Source organism: Xiphias gladius, chromosome 9 (assembly GCF_016859285.1).
Source record: "Xiphias gladius isolate SHS-SW01 ecotype Sanya breed wild chromosome 9, ASM1685928v1, whole genome shotgun sequence".
NCBI classification, from domain to species: domain Eukaryota; kingdom Metazoa; phylum Chordata; class Actinopteri; order Istiophoriformes; family Xiphiidae; genus Xiphias; species Xiphias gladius.
Window position 1 is genome coordinate 15797475 of NC_053408.1, and position 25490 is coordinate 15822964.

The 25490-nt window shown below is 40.0% G+C and overlaps 1 protein-coding gene across 1 annotated transcript in view; it reads left to right on the plus strand.

Annotated features, from left to right (window-relative positions):
• The first annotated feature begins 2422 nt into the window (after window positions 1-2422).
• Window positions 2423-25490, plus strand: part of grid2ipb (glutamate receptor, ionotropic, delta 2 (Grid2) interacting protein, b) — a 36979-nt gene continuing 13911 nt past the window's right edge. Inside the window, exons 1-12 of the mRNA XM_040135719.1 lie at window positions 2423-2507; window positions 3275-3528; window positions 3759-4088; window positions 4896-5050; window positions 14676-14957; window positions 17658-17743; window positions 19514-19583; window positions 21832-21984; window positions 22207-22362; window positions 23451-23602; window positions 23835-23969; window positions 25284-25369. Coding sequence (XP_039991653.1) covers window positions 2423-2507; window positions 3275-3528; window positions 3759-4088; window positions 4896-5050; window positions 14676-14957; window positions 17658-17743; window positions 19514-19583; window positions 21832-21984; window positions 22207-22362; window positions 23451-23602; window positions 23835-23969; window positions 25284-25369 — 1944 coding nt within the window. The remainder of the gene's footprint in view (window positions 2508-3274; window positions 3529-3758; window positions 4089-4895; window positions 5051-14675; window positions 14958-17657; window positions 17744-19513; window positions 19584-21831; window positions 21985-22206; window positions 22363-23450; window positions 23603-23834; window positions 23970-25283; window positions 25370-25490) is intronic.

Here is a 25490-nt window from a genome sequence, read left to right on the forward strand (position 1 = left end):
CTAAAGTATAGTGTTTATATGCTCCAATGTATAAATGATTTCTCTGAAGAAGAATTTATTACAGTTGCACTTACTGAGTGAAAAGGTTGGGACAGTTTTATCAGACTCAATTGCCTGTGAAATGTCAGTTTTCATATCTTCTTGTCACGCACGAGTTAACCGTCCTGGCTGTAGTGTAAGAGGAGAGTTTTGATGGAAGTGGGCAGCTATTTGTGATGAATTATTCAGTTTGTAGGGGACTGCCTGTTCCTTACTGTGCACTTTGCCACTAATGACAGTTCACACTCCGATAGGCCCACCTGCAGGCTTGCCCAGTGCTCTCTCTTCAGCTGTAATGAATTCTCATTTTAAGGTTTAGGTCTACAACTTGTTGACTGCAATCGGTTATTGACACATTTACACATACACTTAAATGGGAGTTGGCCCTCAGTAATATTAAATAATATAATAACCTCTTTTTGATGTCTCCACCATCTACATAATCTCTCATAGTCAGTCGTGGAAGCAAGTAATTACATTCACTCCTTTTATTGTAATTGAATAGTTTTTTGTATATTTTGTACTGGTCAGTAGTATTCTTTTATAGATGTTTTAACATGTCACAGCAGGAAAAGCACAGGTGTTGATGATAACATTAGTGATTTCTGAATTACATTTAGCTACCTCAGGTTCAGGGTCCTCGTATTGTGCATGGCTCACTGTCACACTGCCGTGGCTCACCGGGACCCTTGAATACAACAGAGCCATCATTAATGTAATCAGTAACACCTGTGCTTTTCCTACTGTGACAATGTCCACAGTGTCTGCTGTGAAAAAGGTCTACCTGTACATACCCACACAGTCCTGAGAAGAGTTCAAATCTGATGAACACATAAAGATATTCAATTTACTATAATATTAAAAAGAGAAAATTAGCAAATCCTTATATTTCAGATGCTGGGACGAGCAAATGTTTCTTACTGTTGTTGATTAATTTTCTTTCAGTGAACTTATTGATTCATTGACTGATTCACTGCAAAAACCCCTTCTGCATCAACATTATAGTCACAGGGGATAATGCAAGGGCATAATGGCTCATTTTTAATCCTTACTATCAGTTGCCCATAAAGAAAAGTAACATTTTTTTTTATAATGGATGAATCTGCTGATTATTATCTCAGTTAATCAATCTTTCTGTTGCTCTATAAAATATCAGAAATTAGTGAAAAAAGGTGCTTAATAACAAAGAAAAGTCTCACATGTCTTACATTTTCCACTTGGTGCCCCCCCAGTGGTAGTTTAAAAAAAAAAATACTGGCAGACAGCAGTGCACGCCCAGCCCAGACCAGCCCACTGATTGGACCAGAATACACAGAATGAATGGGCAGGAAGCGACAGAGAGACTGCACCAGTTTTCACTGCAGTTGTCTCATTGCTCTAAAGATAAACCTATGTCATCTGGATAATTTGAAAGATGATAAAATCAAATAAAAAATCCAAACATAATGGCTTTAAGGTTATGTGACTATTTCCCCTGTTCTGTACTATCAGTCAAAAGCCTGAATTGTAAATGTTTTCACTCCAGCTTTGGCCTAAACTCAGCCTCTGATACAGACTGTATCTTGACACTGCAGTGTTCTGTGATACATTTTGACTTACCACCTGATAACACCTGTCCTAAGGTATGCACATTGCCTATATGGTTCCACTATAGTCAGTGTTATGTATTCATCAAGGGAGGGAAGCATGTGTGCCTTCAGTATTAATGATAAGGGGGTGGAGGAGAGCTGAAGATTCAGCTCATAATCCCACTAATCCTACAGGCTGAAGTCTTAAATTGCCCCTGCTCCTTCTCAATGGACTGAACATGTCAGTGTGCTCACACACACCAGACACACAGAATTCCAGGCAAGCAGACGCTCCAATTAGTTACTCATCAGGCTTTCGTGCATCGACGCAGAGTGATTCTGGGCCAGGAGCAGTCCCTCGGAGAGCCACCTAGCCAAGAGAGGAGGAGAAGGAAAAAGACACATTGGTGTATTTATAGAAAAATGAGGCCTCACAATACCCTTTTTGGAGAGAGAATTATTAAGGAGCCGAGGTGCGCGGGTGCACGCGTCCCAGTTTTCTGATTAACACTGTGCAAGCAGGCTGGCCCTAGGATGAATCAGGCATGAGACGCAGGACTAACTCCTTGACACACTCACAAAGAGACTGCACTGGCTTTTCATGCACACTCACCCTTTGCTCATGAGGAGGCTGCTGGTTTCAGGGTGAAGGAATGGGGATATATTTTGAGTTTTTCAAGCTTTCTGTTTGACTTTGGGTTGTGGGGGGGTCAAGGGTTTTTTTTTGTTTTGTTTTTTTTAATTTTTACATTATATTTGAGAAGACAGATTGGATATTAGCCTGCTAGCAGGCCACCTGCTACTTGACATTCAAGATGAAGAAGTTTTTGCAAAACAAAAAAGGCAGATACTCTTTTCGGCAGAGCAAACGGGGTTCTCGGTACCCATCTAAAGATTTCTGTAAGTCTTTTAACAGCTTTGTCCACTGTGTGAATCCTGCTGTGCTGTGTCTTTAGAGTTTATGGAGCACATCATTAGCCTCCAGCTGAGCAAGAGGGTTTATAGTAGATTATATATAGTGAAAGCCAAGATGTCAATTTTTGTAATGCTATATGTGCTGTATTAGAGATGTTTTTGAATGAATTCAGCATTCAATATGCCATCTTGCCTTATTTGCTTGGTATTTAATGCAGTTTTCTGTCTCTTACCTGCTGAGAACTCATCAGTGCAGTTAGTGGTGTGCTCTCTTTCTTTGCTGCCTAATTACTGTTCAACAGACAGGACTTGCATGTGCAGTAAAAAAAAAAAAAAAAAAAAAGCTGGAGGAACTTTTGTCTCTCGAGCTAATTAAGGTCACAATCTCTGCGACGCCTTAATTTGATTGGCTGATTTGGAGTTTGTGAACCAGGTCAGGGACCGCTGAGTGTGTCATGGTTCAGGGTAGAGGGTTACAGAGCCATTCATGATAGTACAACTTGAGACACGGGAGACCGCAGGAGGAAGGAGACTGTGGAACAACTGTGTCAAATTTAATCTCTTCTAAAACATGCAAAGGATTATTTGATCTAAGTGTGTATCTGCAATGCCAGTATACTCGAATACATTGGCCACTTTGGGTAAGTGTTTGTGTTTAAATATGTGTGTGTCCTTTTCTCTATTTCTCAAATCTTGCATCCTTTTTTCTCTCCCACTTCCACCTTTTCTGCCGTTTCCACCCCTCCCGTAAGTCCTTAGCATGCCGACGTCCAACCAGGGCTGGCCTGAGGATTTCGGCTTCCAGCTCGGTGGGAATGGACCTAGCTACATCCTGTCTGTGGAGGAGGGCAGCAGCGCCCACCTAGCAGGGTTGCAGGCAGGGGACCAGGTCCTGGAGATCGAGGGCCACAATGTGTCGACACTGGGCCCGCAAGCCGTCATCGCCATCGCCCAGACTCAGAAGAACATCCCTCCTAGTATCGGAGTGGTGTCCCGCATACAGCAGGTCTTACAGCTCTTAAATCCATCACAGCAATACTGCATATGTAGGTTAATGCCTGTGGAGTTACATGACATAGTATAGTAGATCTGGTGATTTTTTAAAAATCACCAGTTCTAAAATCACTAAATCTAAAAATCACCAGATCTCCTCCTTTTAACAACCTTTTTTTTGGGAGGGGGAGTCAAATACTGACGCAAATTCTTAAAGTAAATTATTTTTTTCTTGTATTACAGATGGACATCATACCAGGTCCAGACGGTCGCTTTGGATTCACCATCGTAGGAGACTGCCCACTGCTGGTGGAGGACTGCTCGCCTTGCTCTCCAGCCGGCCGTGCAGGTCTGAGGGCCGGGGATTACGTCATGGAGGTCAACGGCATACCCGTCAGGCAACATGAGACAGCCGCGGCACTGATCAAGGCCTCCCAGGGGAGGACGCTCCGTCTGGGGGTGCTGTGCCTCAGCCCAAGGCAGAAACACAGCGTCAGCATAGAGGACAGTCAGATGGGAGGAGAGGGGGCAAGACTGGACCGTAAACATAAAGCTCTGGAGTTCAACAGGAAGGTATGAAATAGACACAGTCACAGCTTAGTCCAGGTTAAATCCTATACCTGGTCCAGTTGAAAACATATTTTTCTTAATTAGATTCTTACTGTGAGTAAATAAACCAAAAGTTTTCTGCCACAGCTAGAGCACCTTTGCTTATTCCACAGGAGAGAAATCTGTGATTTTATCTTTGTGGGGTTTTTTTGCGTATACTCTTCTTACTGATTTAAATTGGGTGGGGTTAATTTGTTGTGCATTTTTGTGCACCAATCAGAATTTAGCAATACTGTATTTGTGTTCGAAGAGTTGTGGGTTGTTTGCCAAGTTGATACTACTATCAGTCCAATCTGATCAAACCGTGCCCACACAGTCCTGATGAGGTAACTGAGTTTTTACGTGTCAAAGTCTCAATAATTAATCATTAAGAATGTTTTTCTTTAACTTTAAGTTTGATTACTGCTTATTTAGAATGGGATATTTAATGTTATAGAGAAATACATACAGTTTTAAGTTTTCAGGCACTTAAAGACCAAAAAACATACATGCAAATGTTATGGTAAAAAAATCTAACACATATATGTGTTGTATGTCCAATGCAACAGGTGTAGGCCTTTAAATATTTTATAGTGCGAGAAAACAGCAAATAGAGCCCCGGAAAGTTAAAACTTTTTTGATGAAAGCCCTGGGTAAGGTTCTTTTCTTTTTTTGAACTGAGGTGGAAGTGTTGTTATGGTAACGATCATGCCCTGTGTAAAACTATGAGGGGACGGCATCCTGTCCTCAAACTACTCCCAGCTTCTGACATCACCGTTCAATCTACATTAGGTTGACCAGATTTTAGGTGATGAACCCGAAGTGAAAGAGAAACTCTTCACTGCACTGAAGCAGTATGCAGCAGAGAAGAGATCTGAGTGGTTGGCCTCTGTCCTGCCAGAGATACTCACCACTGATGAGCATCGACAGCTCATCTCCAGCATCAGGTAAGAGCCAGGGTTTCGTCCCTGTATTGCCTAACACGGCATAGAATAAACCAATGGTAGGAAATAGAGAAAGTATATGAAGAACGGCTGCAACTTCAGTGAAAAACCTGAATTATTTGTCCAGCAGCAGAAACAGTGCGTTAATTCTGACAAAGTGGCTAATTACTGACAAAAAAATGTATTATACAAAGGCATCTAGGGCAGTCTGAGACACATATCATGTAACCAAGACATCCCGGTTTGTGACTGGTTGTCGGACCCTTATGACATGTTACACCCTTCTGTTTTTCCGCATGGTCACTGTCATTCTGTGCAGGTCAAACTGTCCATTAAACGCGAATATACACCAGAAAAAAAAAACGAAAAAATGCATTACCTTCCCACTACAGGCTTTGATCCAAGCACACAAGAATCAAGATAATAAGTATTGCAGTCTTTGCCACTGCAAAGCTTTCAGTGATGTTTAGTTATTAAACCCTCTCTTGGTATTGTATCCCACACACTTGCCATTTTCAAGTCCCAGTGAAAGGTAAAATAATCTGCAGGGCTTTAATTCATAATAACTACATAAACAAGCTCTTCCTGTTGCTCACTCTGTCGCAGGATGGATTAGAGGGGGTCTCGTCCGCTGCCAGTCATTCTAAAGCTACACTACTAAACTACACTTAGGTGGGGCCAATCTGGCACCCAGGATAAATCCAGAGTGACCCTCCAAGTCGCTTATCATCATCTGTGTTAGTGAAACCGAGAAACTAAACTGACTTGGAGGGACCCGGGTTTAGACTTTTTAGCAGTAAGTGAGGATTGGCAACGTGAACTGAATTCGCAGCATGGAGACTTCTGTGATGAAGAGCCACAGACAGATTTAGTTGAGTGCTCGCTTCATGGAAACATCTTTCAGTACCGGGGGCCGTGCTGCTCTGTATCCACAGTCTCTTTTTTAAAAAAAACCAAAAAAAAAAAACTGGAGCTACAACCAACAGGTTTTTTTTATGGTGTGTTGAAGCATGTGTCCATGACATGGAGTAACGCCAGGTGATTGAATGTGAAAAACCATTCAGACAGCCAGAAATACATGGCTGTCTGTGTGCCAAAATGACCAGCATTCTTGCCTTTCTCTAAATCCCCAGACAGTTTGTCCACAGATAGTATTTCTTCCACAAGCTAAGCCAGTCAAACCTTTTATCCTCTTACTACATTGGCTTCCTCCACTACTACTATACAACTTTCAGCTCTTTTTAGTGGTTTTAGTATACTGTAAGGAGGGTTTCCAGCAGTATGGGGTCAGTGTTGAGGTAGCTGCATTGTTTCCCCACCTCAAATGACATGAAGCAACAGGATTTTACTGCCTTAAATTGGTCATGAATAAAACACGGTTGTCTGAGAACTCCACATTTGTATTTGTAAAATGAAGGACACCCCTATTTGCAGGAGCACCAATAATAACACTGAAGCCATCACTCTGTGGTTTTTCCATCCCCCACTCACAACTCTCTTACCTCTCTCTCTCCCTCTCTCTCTGAGGGTTTTTTTTGTTTTTTTTTTCTGATGGATTTTCTTAATAATGTGCTCAGAGCCGAGGCTGTTCCCCGCTCTCTCTGTGTGGTGACCATTTTCCCTTGACACTTGGTAAAGGAAGCCTCCTGCCTGCACCAAGGTCCCACCATATCTTTTATCCTCCTCAGACAAGGAGCTCTGTAGCAGTGGGTGTGTCCGCTATTCTGTTCACTACTACTACAGATGGTGCAACTTGTGCTTAGATTTTTTTTTTTGAGCTATGGGTGACAGCTAAAACGATGAATTGTCTGGGGTGAGTACATCTTTTTATTAATTTCAAATTAAGGTTTTATGAAATGTGGTTGGTTATTTGCTTTTAAGGGAAATTGAAAAGCTGCATTTTTATCAGCTTCTTTAAGTCTAGCACCTACACTATTTCTACCAAGTGTCATCAGTATAATTATGTATGTGAAGTGGGAGGTGAGTAAGTGAATATTAAATGCCATGTGATACAGTACATGACGATGGAAACTACTGTTTTGTAGTTTTTCTCTAAGATCTCTTTAAGGAAATTTACTGTAGAGCTTTAAATATTTAATTTATTAATTCAATTGAACCCTTGACAGCACGTTCCTGCTGCTTGATGTGATGTGACCACACTTGGATGGATGGACACTGCTTGTCGTAACAGTTAACAATACAAAGACCTGCTTTTGTGCCCGAAGTCATTAGGATGAGTGATGCTCTGCTTTTAGGATGTAATCTCATGCCATGTGGTTTGGGGGGGGGGGGTTGTTCTTATGTGTATGTGTTTGTGTTATGCATGCTTTTGAGTATGATGTTGACTTCCAGATTACATAAATGTTCTGTATAAACCCTTATTTGCCTGTATTATACTCAGTCTGTCTGTGTATGATCAGAAAATAGCAGGCACTTTGGTTTTTCTGTAGCAAATAATTGCAATATGTGGGTAACATCAGATGTGTTTAAAAAGCAGATAAACTTATCCTGTTAAATCAGACATTTATAGCTCTAACTAGTAAACCAAACCTTTTTACCGTTTATTGCTGCAGTGATAGTTGCGATAGCAATCAGAGCTTGATAATGGTGGGTCCTAATAATTCACAGTAAGGCCATTTCAGCTCCTCTTGATTTACTCTGCATGCTGTGCTGTGATTTTTTTTTTTTTTTCAATAGTGTTAATAATGATGGTGTTTAATGTTAACTGCGGGATCCAGTAGCTGGAGCTGGTGTTAAGATGCACTGCACAAGATGAGAAACAATAGCGGCTCCCAAGTACCTTGAAAACTCTTCTTATTAAAGCTGGTGATGAACACAAACAGACAGTAGTAAAGTCAGTGCATTCATAACTTGCCTATTTCCATCAATATAAACACATTCCATTTATCTTCAGAATTGGTGGCTGCTTTACTGTATGTGAATAGTACAGTAATAACTTACCACCTTGTTCAGGCTGAATGAAGAACAAATACCCTAATAAACAATCTATTACATTTTGATTATTACTTTATTCTAAGATGGAAGGTGGATGTTTCATTTTTAAATTTTAATGTCCAGTTGAAAACAGAAATGTTGTGTTTTTGGTTTGGGATTTGACAGTCGGTGAGTCTGGGCTTGTTAAAGATAAAAACATGTTGGACTCCCACAAGGAGTGGTGAGATGGCTATAGGAAATAAGACAAACAAAACCATGTTCATTTGTCAGAATTCTTTCTAATCTTTCACTTTTTCGTGAAATACTGTATAGTTTCTCCTCCTTGGGCTTATTAAAATTGTTAAAATAAAACAGTCTGAGAAGCCAAAACTGCTCATACCTTGAGGACTCACATGTAGATGTGGCTTCATACTGCAGGATCATGAGGAAAAACAGCTTCGAACCACTGATCTGACGATCTCCATTCAGGTGTCGTGATTGGTTCAGTTTCCAGCTAGTTCACTTGATTGTCAGTGGATATTCTTCAGACCCAGAGTGAAAACTGTGCTCATAAGGCTTTGCGGGGCTACTATCATATAGACCTGTGTAATTTTATAGAGCGCACCTTTTAGCACTATCATCACTTAAACCATTACTACAGAATATTAATAGTCACCAAATACATTTAATATAAATGTGAATGAGGTATAGGCATGTACATCACATATGGGATAAGTATGTGTACAGTATATGTATGTATGTACACAATCTTCAGTCATGCCTCAACCTTGAACTCTACATACTGTGTGTCACTTATTATTATATGCTGTATTTCCCATTTTTTCTTGGCTTGTTTTCTGTTTCATTCTTTATTTTTTTGTACGCATCCCTTTTATGACCATGGTCATACGTTGATCACATGTATTCTTAACCTCATTAATCCAGTGTGTACATGTCTGCACAGTGGATCAGACGTGGCAGACCTTTTTCACTACCACAGCCTGTAAACATATACTTTTAATGTTCCTGGAGAGACCAGCAGACCACTGATGCTCACATAATTATTTTCTGATTCCACAGCCTTTATCCCTAAATGTGTGACCCACCACTGTGATTCACTTTTTTGTCCGTGTTATAAAGAGGGAGGGCAATTAGATCATATAAGAAAGAGTCTCCACCACGCAGCTTCCAGGTTTTTTTGAGGATACACATTGTTACATCAGCTCTACATGTGTCTAGAAATGGCAACAAGTGCACAGTTAAGACTCACGTGCCTGTGTTCGAGCCACATCTGGACACTTGGAATGAAATGAGGTCTCCTCTTTGTAGTTTTCTGCTTGTCATTCCTCCCTTTTGAGAAATCTGTCCAATCCTCCCTGCTTGCTTCCTCCTCCACAACCTTCCCTCAGATAATTATAGATCTCTGTTCTTTATAAATGAGGTCAAATCAGAGCACTCATTTAGTTTCCAGGAGTTGTTGCGGAAAACTTTTTGTGATGAGGCTGGGGTTTTCAACAGATGGCTGTGCATTCTGAGGTAGATGAACGTGTGCATTTATTAAAGCATAATGCTAATTGCAGCAGCTACACACACTCACACACACATCCTTATGCAGGCAGTTTCTATGTGTGTGAGAGACACAGACATATTAGTGCAGTGATATGAATAGATGACAAATAGCAGGGTAGCACATTTAGCAAACAAAGAGGGACTGTGTGGGCTGTTACACCTACATCACTACGGAACATTTATTTATATCTCATGAGTTTGCTCATTGTAGCCAGTAGTCTGTGCTCAGGCCTCACTGTCTCAGACTGCAGTCAGATACAAGTATGCCTCAAACCTGATCAGAATCTGCAGAGACAGTGACAGCGGGCTAAGAATACATGGCCTATATCTTTTACTGAAAAAAATTGTCCCAAAAATTAGATAACTACCATTTTTTAAAAGTGGGAGCTATTCTAAAACAAGTCACAGCAAAAAAATTTAAATAAATGGTGTATGTTTTCAGGATGGCAGGGAACTTAAAGCCACTGTCCGTAGATTTTTATGTCATTATAGCATCTTTCAAATGATTAACTCTGCTGCTAGACATGGAAAAACATGGTGAAGATAAGACATCTCTGGAACTGCAATAGTGCATTTTTTCCCACAAGAGGAAGGCTATATGTTGGGAAATATTTGTATTTCTTAAAACTCCCTTGACAAGATTATTGGGGTAAAAAAATGTATAAACAAATCTAATTGCCCTACTTAAAAAGTGACTTCAAACCCCCTGAAAATCGTTTTTATGTTTTTGTTTTATGCTGACCTCCAGTCGTTAAACTTTACTGATTGTTGCAGTAGTGTCGAAGTGTACTCTAGGGTGTGTCGGTGCACTGTGACATCACTGTTAGGTGTGATTACAGGTGCAACAGCGCACACTTCTGACTACAGCCAATCACACCCTTTAGTGAAGCTGAAAAAAAGGAAAAGTTTAGAACTGAAGCAGTAGAGGCCAAGACATCCTGACTTCTAACCTCTAGTATGACTCACACCCACAAAAACCCTAGATCCTACACTTCCCATGATGCAACTTGATGCCATTTTACATAAAACACTCCCAACCGGAATGCTGACATCTTTCAATATCCACAATGCCAGTTTAAAACAACAGGCTTTCTGTTAAAAGTTCTCTCTATCAAAAAATAAAAAATAAAAACATTATAAAACAGTTTTCACAGGCTTAGCTGTCCTCCTCTTGATGACTAACCTGATCTGTAGTGTGTTAAGCCAATAAAGTGCCCCTTTCATAAGTATTTAATTGGCTGCTTTAATCATATCCCCATACACTGGACCTACTGTGAGACATTAAAAATCACATAAAACACGTAATTGGAGCTGGAGACATGGGAAATGTGTCAAAAACAATAGGCTGCTGCTGTTGCTCGTCTTCTGTCTTGTGTTGTTGTGGTGCTGAAGGGAGAGCTCCTGTAAAGAGGGTAGGAGCATGCGTTGTTATTCATTGATGCTACCACTGGGGGGGACCCACAAAAGTCAGATTTCTTGGAAATTTCTGAATTCTATCTGTTATATCTATACTTTGAGGAATTGGAATATTAAACCTTTTCACTCAATAGATCTACAATGTAGAATTTTGCAAGCTACTTTATCTTCTGTGTCTGATTACCTTTAGTATATAGTAGTAGACTTGCTTAAGCTCAACTGCAGTGTGTTCTTTCTGCTTTTACAGAAATTGCAGACTAACCCAGCATCTACATCACATAATGAGATTAGGTACATAAAAGTTTGATAAAAAAGGAAACTATCTAAACTATCTTTAAAAGTCAAAACAGAGTGAATGGTGATTTTTTTTTTAAATTAAAAAAAGGGCAGAAACTGCCTGGTTAGCAGAATATGAACACATGTTAAATCTGGAGTGGCATGATATCTGTATAAGCTTATATGTCGAATGATTATTGACAAGAAATTGCAGTGTAGAAACAAAAATGTTTGTTTATGTAATGTGTTCGTGTTAAAAAAGAGTATCAGTTGTTACATTGTTGGAGTTTTTAAAATAGTCAAATATGAATACTGGTAGTGGCCTTAAAAAGACAGAATTGCCCATGCTCTAATTGCGTCTTTTCTATCTCGATAGGACTCGAAAGAGTGAACATCTGGTGTGCAATAAATAAATGTAACCAGTGTTGTTAACAGAAGATGTGACCTTTAGCTTCCACACATAAATGAGACTTTATTATTTGCTACACTACATGAACGGCACAGGGCTTGAGGTGCTCTATATTCACCCAAATACCTTTTAATAAAATGCTTAAACAACTCTAGATAATGAAATAACCGCAGCATCGCCTCACGTTTGCTGTGAATTTGCTTTTTCTGTCTCTCTCTCTCTCCTTCTCTCTGTACAATGAGTGTGTCATAATTGCTTTATTTAATTGTCAAAGTTGTTTTTATGCAGCTTACCTAGCCTCTCGTGGACATGGACAATTGTTGTCTCTCCCTCGTCTTTATCAGCACGTTTGTTGCTAATTACTCGACTGGGGCTGTTTTTCACAGACCGCGCTACAACCTGTCTGCTAGTGGCTGATTCATCTGATCAGCTGATTAGTGGAAAATCAGCCAGTAAGAACACAACAGACTGGTGTAGGAGGGAATCAAAACGGTTGTTTGTGATAGTCTGTGTTGGAGCTCAGCTCTCAGTTGGATCTTAATGGCGCTGTGATTCAAAAAAACACGGAATGAAATAATTAACTTCTGACTCGCTTGATCAGGTGGGATTTTGGTTCTCTTTTAGTCCCTTTAGACAGTGCAGTCTGAATTTTCTACGTTCCCTTTGGGTCTGGTTTCCAAAAAGACATGATGTTAACATATGTGACATGCTGTGTGTTTATACTGTGTGGGCTACTGCAGGCCCGTATGTTCTTGTTTTTCCCTTCTTATGAGAACATATTCCTTGCTGTTTTAATAAATCCTCCATAATTAGATTATTTTGGCCAATACTCACTTCTTTAAGGGGCTAGTTTAGTGGGATTAAAGCAATAGTTTTACATTTTGGGAAATTTGATTTCTTGTCAGCCCTAACATATCATAGCTCAGTCTAAGAGACAAAGACTGGATATGCTGGGAAAAAAACCAGCCTGACTCAGTCTGAAGGTAACAAAATCCGCCCACCAGCAGCTCTTAACCTTTTGACAGAGCCAGGACAGCTGTTTCCCCATTTCCAATCTTTATGCTAATCTAAGTTAAGATAACTGGGCACTAGCTGTAGCTTCATATTTATCATACAGGTGTAGAAGTGATATCAGTCTCCTCAATTAACTTGGCAAAAAAGCAAAAAGCGTATTTGCTGAAGTGTGAAACTAATACATAAAAGTGAATGATAGGACAGAAGGTTCAGAGTAAAGAAAAATTAGCAGCTTGTCCGCCTTTTTATCAGTCTGTGGTAATGAGTGAATCACAGGTGTTGTGATATACTGTTGGTTTTCAGCTGGCCATTTATTTCTACATTTCCCTGAATTACTTTAACCCTTTTTTTCAAGAATCATATCTTATATTTTGTCTGCATTGCAGTGTTGTATATCAAGGCTACTGAATACACAATAAATTACCCAGGATTGCAGTTACATCACTACTTGTGCCCTAAATAAAAACTGGTGAACTTGTTCTTTAAGGTTAGACATCAAGAGAACAAGAAGAACAACTCAAGGGTACTGTTAGGGGGTTCAGTGTGAATATCAACACAAGTATAGGTATTGAAAGTGTGTGTGGATGTGTGGGTGGTTTTCTTGTCTCTTGACAGCCATTCTGATCACTTGAATGAAAGCTGTTTTTCTGTTGTCAGCTGAGTCCTTGTGTGTGGGGGGAACACTGATTTTGTTTTGTTCTCATGGTCGGCACTGCTGTGTGGTAAACAGCCAGCACTTCACACAAAACAGCATGTGCAGTACACTCTTGTCCCCCTCTTTGACATTTTGTAGGATTATTGTGCCACAAAATGTATGCTTGTAGTTTTGTAGCGCTCAGTATGGAACCTCACTGTGTTTTTTGGTACGAACTAAAATGTGTCTATAGCAGCGGTTACTGAAAAGTGTCAAGTCAGATTTGTAGTCTTAAATATTCTTTATTCTTTTATTCGTTAAATCACAATTTTTCCAGTTTCAGTCAGATTTATATTGGTAAAGTTCATTTAACATTAGAACTTCGGCATCTATTGTTAATTTTGAAAAAGAAAGGGTAACATCTGAGAAGTGTGGCATTCCTCAAAATAAGATCATTTCGTGAAAACACAACTGAAATGTTGCAACTGAAATGAGAATGATCAGTTTAGTAAAAACCTATCCACCTACTTGGTGCTGTTTTTCATTAGGTTAAATATACATGTCTTTTACCTCATAAAGCTGAAAAACTAAGTGTGTTACGCGTTGAGTTTTGTTGTTTAAATGGGAAAATTGCTAAGGTCCGGGGTCAACAAGATGATGCCAGCTTCCTGCTCTGTGTTCACACTGACAAAGTGACACAGAGGTGAGGCGTGAACGGAAGTGTAGGAGAGCGAGAAAGTAATACTGTACCGATACTGTAAATGGAAAGAGAGAGAGAGTGAGAGAGAGAGAGATAGCAGAGGAGAAATCCCATGCTCGCTCACTCCCACACCTTTTTTTCTCTTGCTGTATTCTGGCTCGGGTACCTCACGCTGCAGCAGTGAGACTCCAGCAGGCAGCGAGTGACACCAAGGTTTCCTCACTGTCTCTCTCCTCAGAGAAAGGTCTTTTCTCTCTGGCTTCCCATTCAGCTTCTCTTCTTTTCTGCTCTCTGGGGACATCAGTCACCTCCAGTGGGAAAGACACATCATCTTTCCATACAAAGCTTTTTTCTTTCCTTTTCTTTGAATCAGAGTGTTGAACGAGGAAGCCTGTTGATTTGAATCAGCGTAGACTTTGATTGTGAAGATTATTAGTAGCTATTGAGTTGATGATCACCTTTTCATCTCTGCTCATAGTGGATGTTTGACTTGTTATTTCACTGGATATCCAAGATGTTTGGTTATGGGCTATATGCTTTCAGATTGGATTGAGGTGGATCTGTGATGTAGATCCATCCTCTTTCCTGCTCATTTCCTTTTTCTGAGGCAACTCCTGCGGAGAAAAAACTCATATCACCCCTCATTATTTTCCTCACATGCCACCATGTTTGCCAGAATCTTCATTCCGAAGAAGCACCGGCAGCGCTTCGACGAAGCTGTCTCACAGAACGTGATCAACCGACTCTGCCGCAGCAAGAGCATCAGTGAGCCGCAGGGCAGAGTCCGGCGCAGCCGGAGCGAGGATCACTCCGAGCGCCACCATGGGTCCAAACGGGCCAGTTCTGTGCCCAGGGACGGAGGAGAAGCGGGAGGGAGGGGTGAGGCGGGGAGAGACAGGGGCATAAGGAAGTCCATCTCTGGGATACCTGCACATCCCCCTATCGGACCCAATCAGAGGTGAGCAGACATGTATGAGACTCCTAAAATGTTGTTTTTGATCATGCTATGTTGATTTATGGGTTTTTTGGCTCTGGTTTAAGTGTTGTTTACTCTGGGAATTCAGGCTTCCAATAGGTTAATCTCAACACATTATGCAACAGCCAGTGATTCACTTTCTTATTCCAATATTTTGAGAGTTATGAAAACTTGGGGGACAAGTTATGTTCTCATGGTGTTTTTTTTCACCTTGCTGTTGCTCTTTACTGATTCTGATTTTTACATCCTAAAGCTCTGAGTCTAGTTATGAAACTGCTCGTAAAAAACGCAAAATCTGTGTGTATAAGAAGCATGTTTTTATAGCCTACAATATAAGTTAGAAAGTGCTCAGGTGTAAAGTATTTCCCATTTTGTCAAATAACATCTTTAGCTCCTTTAAACTGAAATGGTCATCTTCACCTATTCAACATGTTAATTCTGCACTGTTTTAGAGCCCCTGACCAGTCTTCCCCTCTGGTTCATCTTCCACACAGTAACACACTGAGTACACGACTGGCCAATTAATAACAGCACAATGGATTTCGTGCAGGATTACATGGGTGGCAGTGCACTACCACACTCCCCCACTAAGCCAGCTAACTAAATCCCAAGATCTGTCTTCATCCAAATGGGAGTGAAAATGTGGGGCTGAAAGTGTAATCATATTGGCAGGTCACATAACAATAGGGCACAAGCTGATTGTGTTAAATGGGAGAGACTGCATCAAGTGTTGTGTAACTCTGTTGTGTCTCCACAGTAACTAGATAGATAAATTGATTTACTTTACTCATTTTCAAGAATGGAGATTTTGAATGAATCCAACCCCAGATGTGTTTAAAGTGTCGTTAATAATCAATAAGTATAGATTGGCAATTGTCTACTTAGGCCAATATCGGATCTGCTGCACAATGTGGCAGTTTTTAATGTCTCGGTGGATTTCATTAAGCAGTGACTGATTGATAGTCTTTGGGTTGTTATGTATTATTTTTGGGCTCAATGACTTCATGTGAAATAACGTAAAAGTATGAAGTGCAGTTGGTGTTGATTGATGAGAAGCAGAATAGGCCTTGGGCAGCCTGATAGTCGTATATACTCCGTTAGTCAAGTGTGCTCAGGGTTGAAGCTGCGCCGCTCTCTGGCTGTGCAGACCAACACCCTCCTCACACACACACACACACACACACACACACGGCACAGAATGCACCCATCTGCTTATAGCTCGTCTTACATAACAACCATTAACTGCAGCTATCAAAGAGTAGATTTTTCTGTTTTCTCTCCCCCCATCGTCTTTTTTCGTCTTCCCCCTGTTTACATATCAAGCCAGTGTTGCCTTGAGTCGTTTCCATGGCAACGTACTGTGGATAGACAGTGAAAGTGTCACATCTTTGATGTAGTGGGAGGTTCCAGCGTGTATTCCTCCACTGGGGTGAATGAGAGTGAAGCGCCACCATCAGCAAAATGTCAAAGCTTTTTTCTATGTTGAGTACGTCCTGAAATATTTTTATTTAGGCCAGAAGCTGGTTGAATAAAACACACAGAAAGATGTCCGGATGTGATGTGGAGTTGGGGCTGCACTAAATCACAAAGTTGGATTGCAGGAAAAAAGAGCATCATACCCCCACTTGCTCAGACTCCTACCAACAGGAAGTGACAAATCCAAACAAAAGTGGAGCACAAAGACTGAGCTCCCCGTCCATTCACAGAAAGCTTGCATCAGCGTAATTAAATGATGTCACAATTAATGCTGAAACGATTAACTGGTTAGTGGGTCGTAGTTGTAATAACTAATTAATCATTTAATCAATGAAATGCTAAACATTTCTATTTCTAAGGGGTTTTTTTTTCTGTTGACAAAAAAAAAGCCATTTGAAGAAATCCCCTTTGGCTCTGGAAAGTTTTAAAGGGCATTTTTCGTGATATTCTGACATTTTGTAGGCCAAACCATTAATCAGCGAATCCAAAAGATACAACAATGAGAATTGTCAATGGATTAAAGAAACACAGTCATTTAGTGGGAATAACACTCTGAATTTACCTTTGCTTTTTACCAACAATCAAAGAAATTCATCGGAAATACTTGACATAAAAAGAAGCAGTATTTAAATAATGTACTGTTTTTGTTATTTGATGTATTTCTACTTGAAACAGGGAGTTTAAAAATGGCATATGGGACTGCTAAGTTTTCAAAAGTTTCAAAATACTCTGCACATAAACCACCACAAGGTGAAAAAAATGACATCTTCAGGTTTCTTTTTTTCTTTTTTTTTGTCTGATCAACAGTCCAAAACTCAAATGAATTCAATTTACAAATATGTAAAACAGAGAAGAGTAGCAATTCCCAATATTTCAGAAGCTGGAGCCATCAAATGTTTGGCTTTTTCCTGGAAAAATTACTTACACAATTAAACTAATAATCAACATTTTTGTAGATAGATTTAATTGTTTCAGCACTGAACCATGTTGTATTTTGTGTAACCCTAAAAAAGAAATTGCTCTAATCAAAGGTCATAGGATTTTAACATGAGAAGAACAAAAGAAATCTAAAAGGCTTTTCCCATTTGTCATGCAAAACAGGTACATAATGATATTGTGTATTAGCTAACAGGTTGGAGAAAATATTTTTTATTTTATCTGCTGTTCAGTCACTCATCTCACAACCCATAAATGTCAATTTCTCAGGATCGTTCGTGTCTACAGAGGGAAGAAGAACTTCGGCTTCACGCTGCGAGGTCACGCTCCCGTCTGCATCGACTCCGTTATCCCAGGTACTGCTCCTATAATAAAATCCAGTACAATACAGCCCTGATAGATGCCTCCTCACTGTGTGTGGTCGTTTGAACCAAAAAATTTTCTGTGTTGGCTGGCGAGGGTGGGCGGGCTTATTTCATGTGGGTGAGTCTGTTTTGGTGCCAGCCGCTGGGGGTTGAAGGTGATCGGGAGGTGTTTGTGTCCGTGACTATGAGTGTACCAGGAAGTGGATTTGTCTGACTCACCAATAAAAACACTGAGAACAGGCTGTACTGTAGCAGACACTTAGAGCAGTCAGTCAGCTTTCTACATATCCCGTTGTATGTTTTTTTTTCCTCAGTGAAGGGCAGCAATAATTGAATGGCTAGGACCTAGAGTTTGGAAGTATACTGATTGTTTCAATTTTGTTAAATTTTATGTTCAATACAATCAAATCATGCTGAGATAATGATACTATCATGATCCGTTACTGTTTTGTAGCAGTGTTTTGTAAAGGGAAATATAAACTCAAACATCTTACAAATGAGGTCTAAAATAAATAAGGGATTATACTGTATAAACATCACATAGTTTTATCATACTTTCATATGTAATACTTTTTGTTATCGTGCGTTTCACACATGCTTCATCATAATGTCATGAACTGTAATTTCATAATGTAACTTATGGTTTTGCTTATAAGCGATGCCGGGTAAAAATCTTGAATCTCCTTTAGTTTTCTTCACAGAATCTCAGAAAAGCATCCTTGTTTTCAGATTGACCACTCTTTTATGTTTTTTTAAGTTTAGCTAATGGATGCCCAAAGAGGAGCGTACGGTATACTGAGGGTTCTCTGTAATGCTTCTACCAACTTCAGCAAATTCACATCAAACAATCAAGATATAATGGCAGATGCCATTACATAGAGATATCAAAATAATTTCTTTAAGAACTAGTTTGATGTTTCTGAAAAACTTGGAAAACATACAATGTTAGAAGAGTGAATTTTTTCTACCTTCGGAGCCTTCGGTGAACATTTTAATTACTTTGATTATTTTTTAAAGCTTATTGAATTAACTGTTATTGCTTTGTGAAATAAAAATAGCAGACAAGAGAGGCTGTGAAGTTACTGTTGATGGAATTTGCCAGGTTCTTCTGTGAGGAGGGAGTTGTGTGTGTGTGTTTGTTACAGTACTTGTGTGTATTAGATGATGACGCCACTGTTCCCGCCCACCATCATCTCCCACCATCATGTGCTGAAGCGGCTAGAGCGGGCTGACTCAGTGGGCCTTATGGATGTTGATATGGAGATAGAGGAGGTGGATGGCATGTCTCTCATCGTGATCTGAACACGGGTCCTTTATTGATAACCAGGAAACCACAAGTCCCATGAAATAAAGTCTGTCGCGTGGCCCGTGAATGTGCCTAAACCTGCACACACTACACCATCACACCAAACTTTGCTTAAAAAAAGATGACATGACATTCATTGTGAGGTGAACTCAGCAGTGAGTTGACAGATGAGGAGGCGATGGTGTATGGGTACAGTGCAGTCGGAACAGATTCCACCGGGCATTGTTTTGACAGCACTGTTCCTTACGTAATAAGATTTAGCATGGAGATCATGTCGTGTGTTGATGGGCTTTGTTGGAAGTCATACACAGATTGACAGCATCATATTAGTCACCGTCTCTCCCTGTTCAGCCCGTATGTTCAGCGCACCTTGTTAGCTGGTGAGGTTGTGCCAGAATCCCCTTTTAAATCTCTGATTGATGTATGATTATCTACCATCTTTGTCTCCCTCTCAGATAGTCCTGCTGAGGAATGTGGACTGAAACCAGGCGACCGTATCCTTTTCCTCAATGGACTGGACATGAGGTTTGTCTTTAATGGATAACATTATTATTATTAGTGGCAATAGTAGCAGTATTTTGTCTTTGTCTACTGTCCAAGTTCTTGAACTTTGGATGTCAGGGCTTGTTTTTCTCCACGAGAAGTCATCTGCTGCCAGTATAAAAAAAACATCTCTCACAGTGCCAGATAATCCATCACAGTGTAGTGAAGCTTTTATTTGATTTCGTCATAGTTTCTCTGTCATCAATATTTCACAGTTTTCTAAACTGAGTTTTTCAGTTTAGAAACATTATTTGAGTTGCACTCTGCTTCCTGTCAGTCCCACTCAGGAGAAAATGGAAGTCTCAGCCAGGAATTAAACCCTCAAAAGTATGTAACCTTAAATGTATTTTCAGATCTAACTCTTCGTTTTTATGGCAGTGGAAAGAGCCAGAATGGATGGAAATTTTTAATGTAGAGACAAGTACAATTTTAACAAGTCTAAGCGTCTACAGCCATGCTAGCAGCTCTTTGAGGCTGTACGTAGGCACAGCATTGCTTTGAGGTAAATGCTGACATTAGCATGCTAACATGCTCATCAATGTAATGCTAACATTCTGATGTTAAATAGGCAATGTTTACAATGTTCACCATCTTAGTTTAGCATGTCAGCATGCCAGCATTTGCTAAATATTGTAGCACTGAACACAAAGATTGGTAATTAGCAATAACCACAAAGTGGGCGGGAATGTCAGTAGTTTTACTGGTATTTTGTCATAAACCAAAGTATCAGACACATAAAATGTTTGACCTGATATTGGTGCTACAGGAAAAGTCAGTGAATCAACAAAGTTATTACGATTCATCATGAAGGAAACATGAATGAAAACAAAATTTCATGACACAATAATCCAGCAGTTATATAATTGATATTTATGTCTGGACCTAACAGAAAACTGATCTGGAGGGCATCTCAAAAGATATACAGTTAATAGGCTATAACTCTAAATGACACTGGTATTAATTAACCTTGCTGCGTGTGTCTCTGAAGTTACAGTATGTATGCATGGAGCAATGCACGTGAACACAAGCTTTTATGTAAACTGGACTCTTCTTGTAGGAGTTGTAATAGTTCTTTTGTGGACTTGACAACTTCTTGACCTTCTGCCTCTGGATTTTCAGAGACCAAGTGTGGGAGTGCAGATAAGAAATTCATCATGGATGAAATTGGAATGTATCTTTATGAGCTCAGCAAATACAGTATATCAACCAATACAGTATATCAGACAACGTATCAAATGCTGTGTGAAGAAACAGTATTACTCACCCTGCCACCATAATAGGCATGTGAAAGAAGAGTTGCAGAGCTGTTCCCATGGATGCCTGATGTACTGATTTGATTGGCGCTGTATAATTTTGCTGCTCTCCCTGATAACACGGTGCTGCAGCAGTAGGAGGTGATCAGGAAAACAGTGGGAGTTGTTACCAGAGAGAGAGAGAGAGAAAATAAAGTTTAAGATATGTGGGAGCTTTCAGTGTATTGTTTACAAAGTGAGCATATCGGGTGCAACATCTACTGAAATGTGCAAAATTAGATAGTTGCAACATTGATGTAGCACTTGTTTGTACACTCCTTATCTCAGGTGTATTAAATCCTTAAATATGTATCTTCCATCTCAACTCAGTCATCTTCTTTTACAACTGAGATGAATTAGTTTGTTGAAGTCATACAGCACAGGGTAATGGCTAGGATTTGGATTTACCTTGTTAATATAATATACATCAAGAATAAGATGTGTTACTTTTTGTACCATAATATAAGAATAAGCTGCTAAGAAGATTTAATACGAAGAAGCAATACATTTCACGGTCTGACTTTGTTTATATTTCTTCATATATTAATATTTATTTCTCTGGCAAAGTTAAAAAATATATTTTGTCTGGGGTGATGACACCCACATGGAGTCACAAAATAAATCTGAGGGGTCACAGGATGATTAGCAGGATATGAAAGCATAAAAACATACTTCTGCTACACAAATTTCTGTTTATTTTTTCATACTTTTCTGTAATATTTGCTTTTTTCTTGGAAATTACTGGATAATTTTACCTCTTTACAACTATTTAGATACGGTATAACAGGGTGAAAAGTCACTCTTTAGTTTATTAGTTACAACTGGTAGACCTGTGTTTTGACGGGTCGCAGGAATGCTTTACAGCTATAAGTCCATCAGCTCTCCATTATTTACTTCTGTGTCTCTGAAGTTCACTCTTTTGTTTTCTTTCTCTTTAGGAACTGTTCCCATGAGAAGGTGGTGTCCATGCTGCAGGGCAGTGGGGCAATGCCCACTCTGGTTGTGGAGGAAGGTCCGTCAGACTACTCTTCAGACCAAACCGACCCAGAGGAGTCGCCTAGCCTGGCCCCCACCACGTTACCACGCTCTAGGTCAGTACACATCAACAAACCCGACATTTTGAATTGGCATTTCGATATGTCATCGTCTGCTGAAACAAAGAAACTAACATCAGACACATCTATCAACAACACTGGCACTGCATTTTTAAATACATATGTAAAACAAAAGGGCAGACAACAGTCTTAACACATAAAGTGTAAATATATAAATGGTAAAAATGATGATAATATTCAACTGTGTATGCTATTCAGGTCTCCAGCCCTCAGCTCTTTGCAGTGGGTAGCAGAGATTCTTCCACCGAGCATCAAAGTCCATGGGCGGACCTTCAGTCAGCAGCTGGACCACCTGCTGACCATCCAGGAAAGATACACAGTCTGCAAGGCCTTGGAGACTTTTTTCCAGCATAGGTCAGTGGGATGGAGGGATTTGGGGAGGCTCTATAAATGGAAGTAGAGAGAGGGGATGAAGGGATGCATGCAGAGTAAAAAACATGTAGGTCTGCAGTCTGCACTAATGTGACGTTAAACAGATGGAAGAGAGAAGAGAGATGGGAGTGAGGAAAGAAGCAGCTGCATGAGTATTGTCGTACAGTACTGTGAATTTTTATGTTCCAGAGATTTCTGGAAACTTAGAAATCTGATTGAATGGACCAAACTCACAGAACTTAACTTCTCCACCCCAAGATTTGCGGCAGCCAAAACTGTAAATCCATGCCATTATTTTTAGCATTTTTGATCATTATAATCATCCTCTTCAAAATACCAGCTTCACTCAGGAACATCAGCTCTTGTGGAGGTTGGCAGCTCCAAACGGTAGCAAGAAACAGCAGAAAGTACAGAATGTAGCTTTAGGTTCAGTCTCCAGCATCTGTTAAACTATCTGTGTGGTAAGACTCCGTTAACTAGCTACTGTATTTTACATGTATGTTACAGCGACAAATACTTAAAGAAGATTAGCTGTTGCCTGGGAAAAACTGTGTTTTTAGCATACACAATATATCAGGCTGCCAAGGATGTTCTTAATCTTAATGCGAGCAAAAGACAAATGGAGAAAAACAAATGATGGATGATGAGTGAAAAAGCAATTAAGAAACAAATGCATATAGCTAAGCAAGAAGTTTATTCTTCCCATTAGGCAGTGGTAGTATTTCATCAAGGATGAAGGGATGAAAAGAAGAGATCAATGGTGAATTAGCTCTGCAGATGATGCAAACGTGATGCAGCAGGATTATAACCAAAAAAACAATTGAATTCTACTGTACATGCATACAGTATAAACACCCAAAGGCATGAATCCTAGCATAACTGGCATCCCTGTTATCCTCCCACCTTTTTATAATCTATTTTCATCCTCAGCTACACGTGTCATTACAGATGCAAATTATATACATCTAAGCTAAATCCTTACATCAAATGGCGGTCACTTATCCGGCAGTAAATAAGGATGTGTTGTATAAAGATCATATACATGGGTGTTTGTGTGTATGTGTTTACAGGAACGTGGACACCCTTATAGTAGACGTGTTTCCAGTGTTGGACACTCCAGCCAAACAGCTGATCTGGCAGTTCATCTACCAGCTACTGACTTACGATGAACAGGAGCACTGCCAGAGCAAGCTGTCACGCTTCCTGGGTTTCAAGAGCAGTGGTGAGGCAGAACACACAATGTGGACCTTATCTGCACTTGGAAAAAGATACTCTCCATACAAATACAGTGTATGTCAGCAGGCAGTCACTTATAAACGGCTGATGAAATACAAAAATTAAGCTTTGATTATGCACTTAAGGGTTGTTTTTTTTAATCATTAAAACAGAAACTTAAACATTAATAAAACATAGCAAAATGCGATGCAAAATTTATGTATGTGTGTGTTTTGCAGCAGTGTCAGAGGCTGATGACGGTCCGGAGCACCACCGGCGGAGCAGCTCCATGCGTGTGACGGGGACGTCGTACCGCGGCAGCATCCGAGAGAGGAGCTCTGACGATTGCATCATTGGGACTCACCTGGGAATGGGTACGCTGCACACAACAACATCCAAAGCAAGGGTGTTTTCTTCCAGCGAGACATCACTGACAAATAAGGTTTTATTGGTCTATAGCACAAAATTATTATCATCCATCTCCAGGAGGTTGCTTGGGTTTATACCAAGGTTTCAAAAGCTTTCCAGATTCTTTCTGGGTCAAACACTTCTTACCCAAATTGAAATTTAAGGAAGTCCTTACTAAACTGAGGCTTTTTGCCCTGACACATCATTACTTTTTTTCACATATGTTACTGTCTGCTTCTCTTAAAAGCTTATTGACTAACATCACTGAGACTGTGAGCCGGCCTATCACAGAAGTATAGTCTGACATAACATAACAGTATCTTAAACAAAACACACTTTCATTGGTGATCATGGCTTATTTCATCCTCAACTATAAGATCAGATGAGATAAGATTTTATTGATCCCAGGGCTGAAATTCACACGTTACAGCAGCAAAAGAGACAGGCTAGGGTGTAAGAAAACAAAGAGATGACATTAAAAAAACTGTAAACAATATGTACATTACAGTACCATAAACTGTATGAGGATTGTGCAAATATTTGTGCAAAAGAAATCGGGAATCCACTAGTGCAACTCTGGCAGCCATGATGTGTGTATGTGTAAAGAGCTCATCTATGTTTATTGAAATCCCCTAATCATTAATTCAGTATTCAGTATTATTGCAGCCTTGTTTGGGTTGGAATCCAAGGACATATGGTACAAGTAAAACTGAGATAGAGACAGTAAGTAACACTTAGCCTTTCTTCAGCAGTTACTGTACTGTTAATATTCCCTTGAGCAAGACATCAAACCCTGTTGGCTCCAGTTGAACTGCTCAGAGCTCAGTGATAAGAACTGTGTTTGCACTGGTCAGCTCCCAGGTGGGATTGTGTGTAATTGTTAGAACAGAACGTGCAGCACGACGTTGCTGAAAAACATGCGTTCTCAGCAAATGCTCTGTGGATACCTGAAAGCTAAAAGACCAACAAACTGTCATCACCAGTTCATACATTAACTCCATATCTCTGCTGCCTTTGCTTTCGATAAGTTCCCCCAGACTATTAATTCAAAAGCACATTTATTTCCATCCGAGGCTGTTTTAGGCTTCGGGTATTTCATTCATAGTTTCCCGTTTTCCATTACCATGGCTAATTCCTGCTCCAGGAGCTCAGCTTTTGGCTTGTGCTCTTTCATGCTGTTCTGCTCGGCTTCATCCTCTCTCCTCTCTCTTGACTGGAGGTGGATGGATGGAGGAGGCTTTCGTTCCATGTGTCACTGTTCATGCTTTATTGTGCTTTAGGAATTCATGTCGATGAATCTGGGAACCCGGAAGAGAGGCAGTCAGGAGATGGAACCTCCTTTCCCGAGTCTCCTGACCTCAATCATGTAGGTATAACTGCAGCTACTCAGCAACTGGCATAATGAATGCTAGTTATGTTATCTGTGCTCTCTGGTCTCACATCATTTGAAGGTCTGCTCGTAATTACTTCAGCCCCACATGTGATAT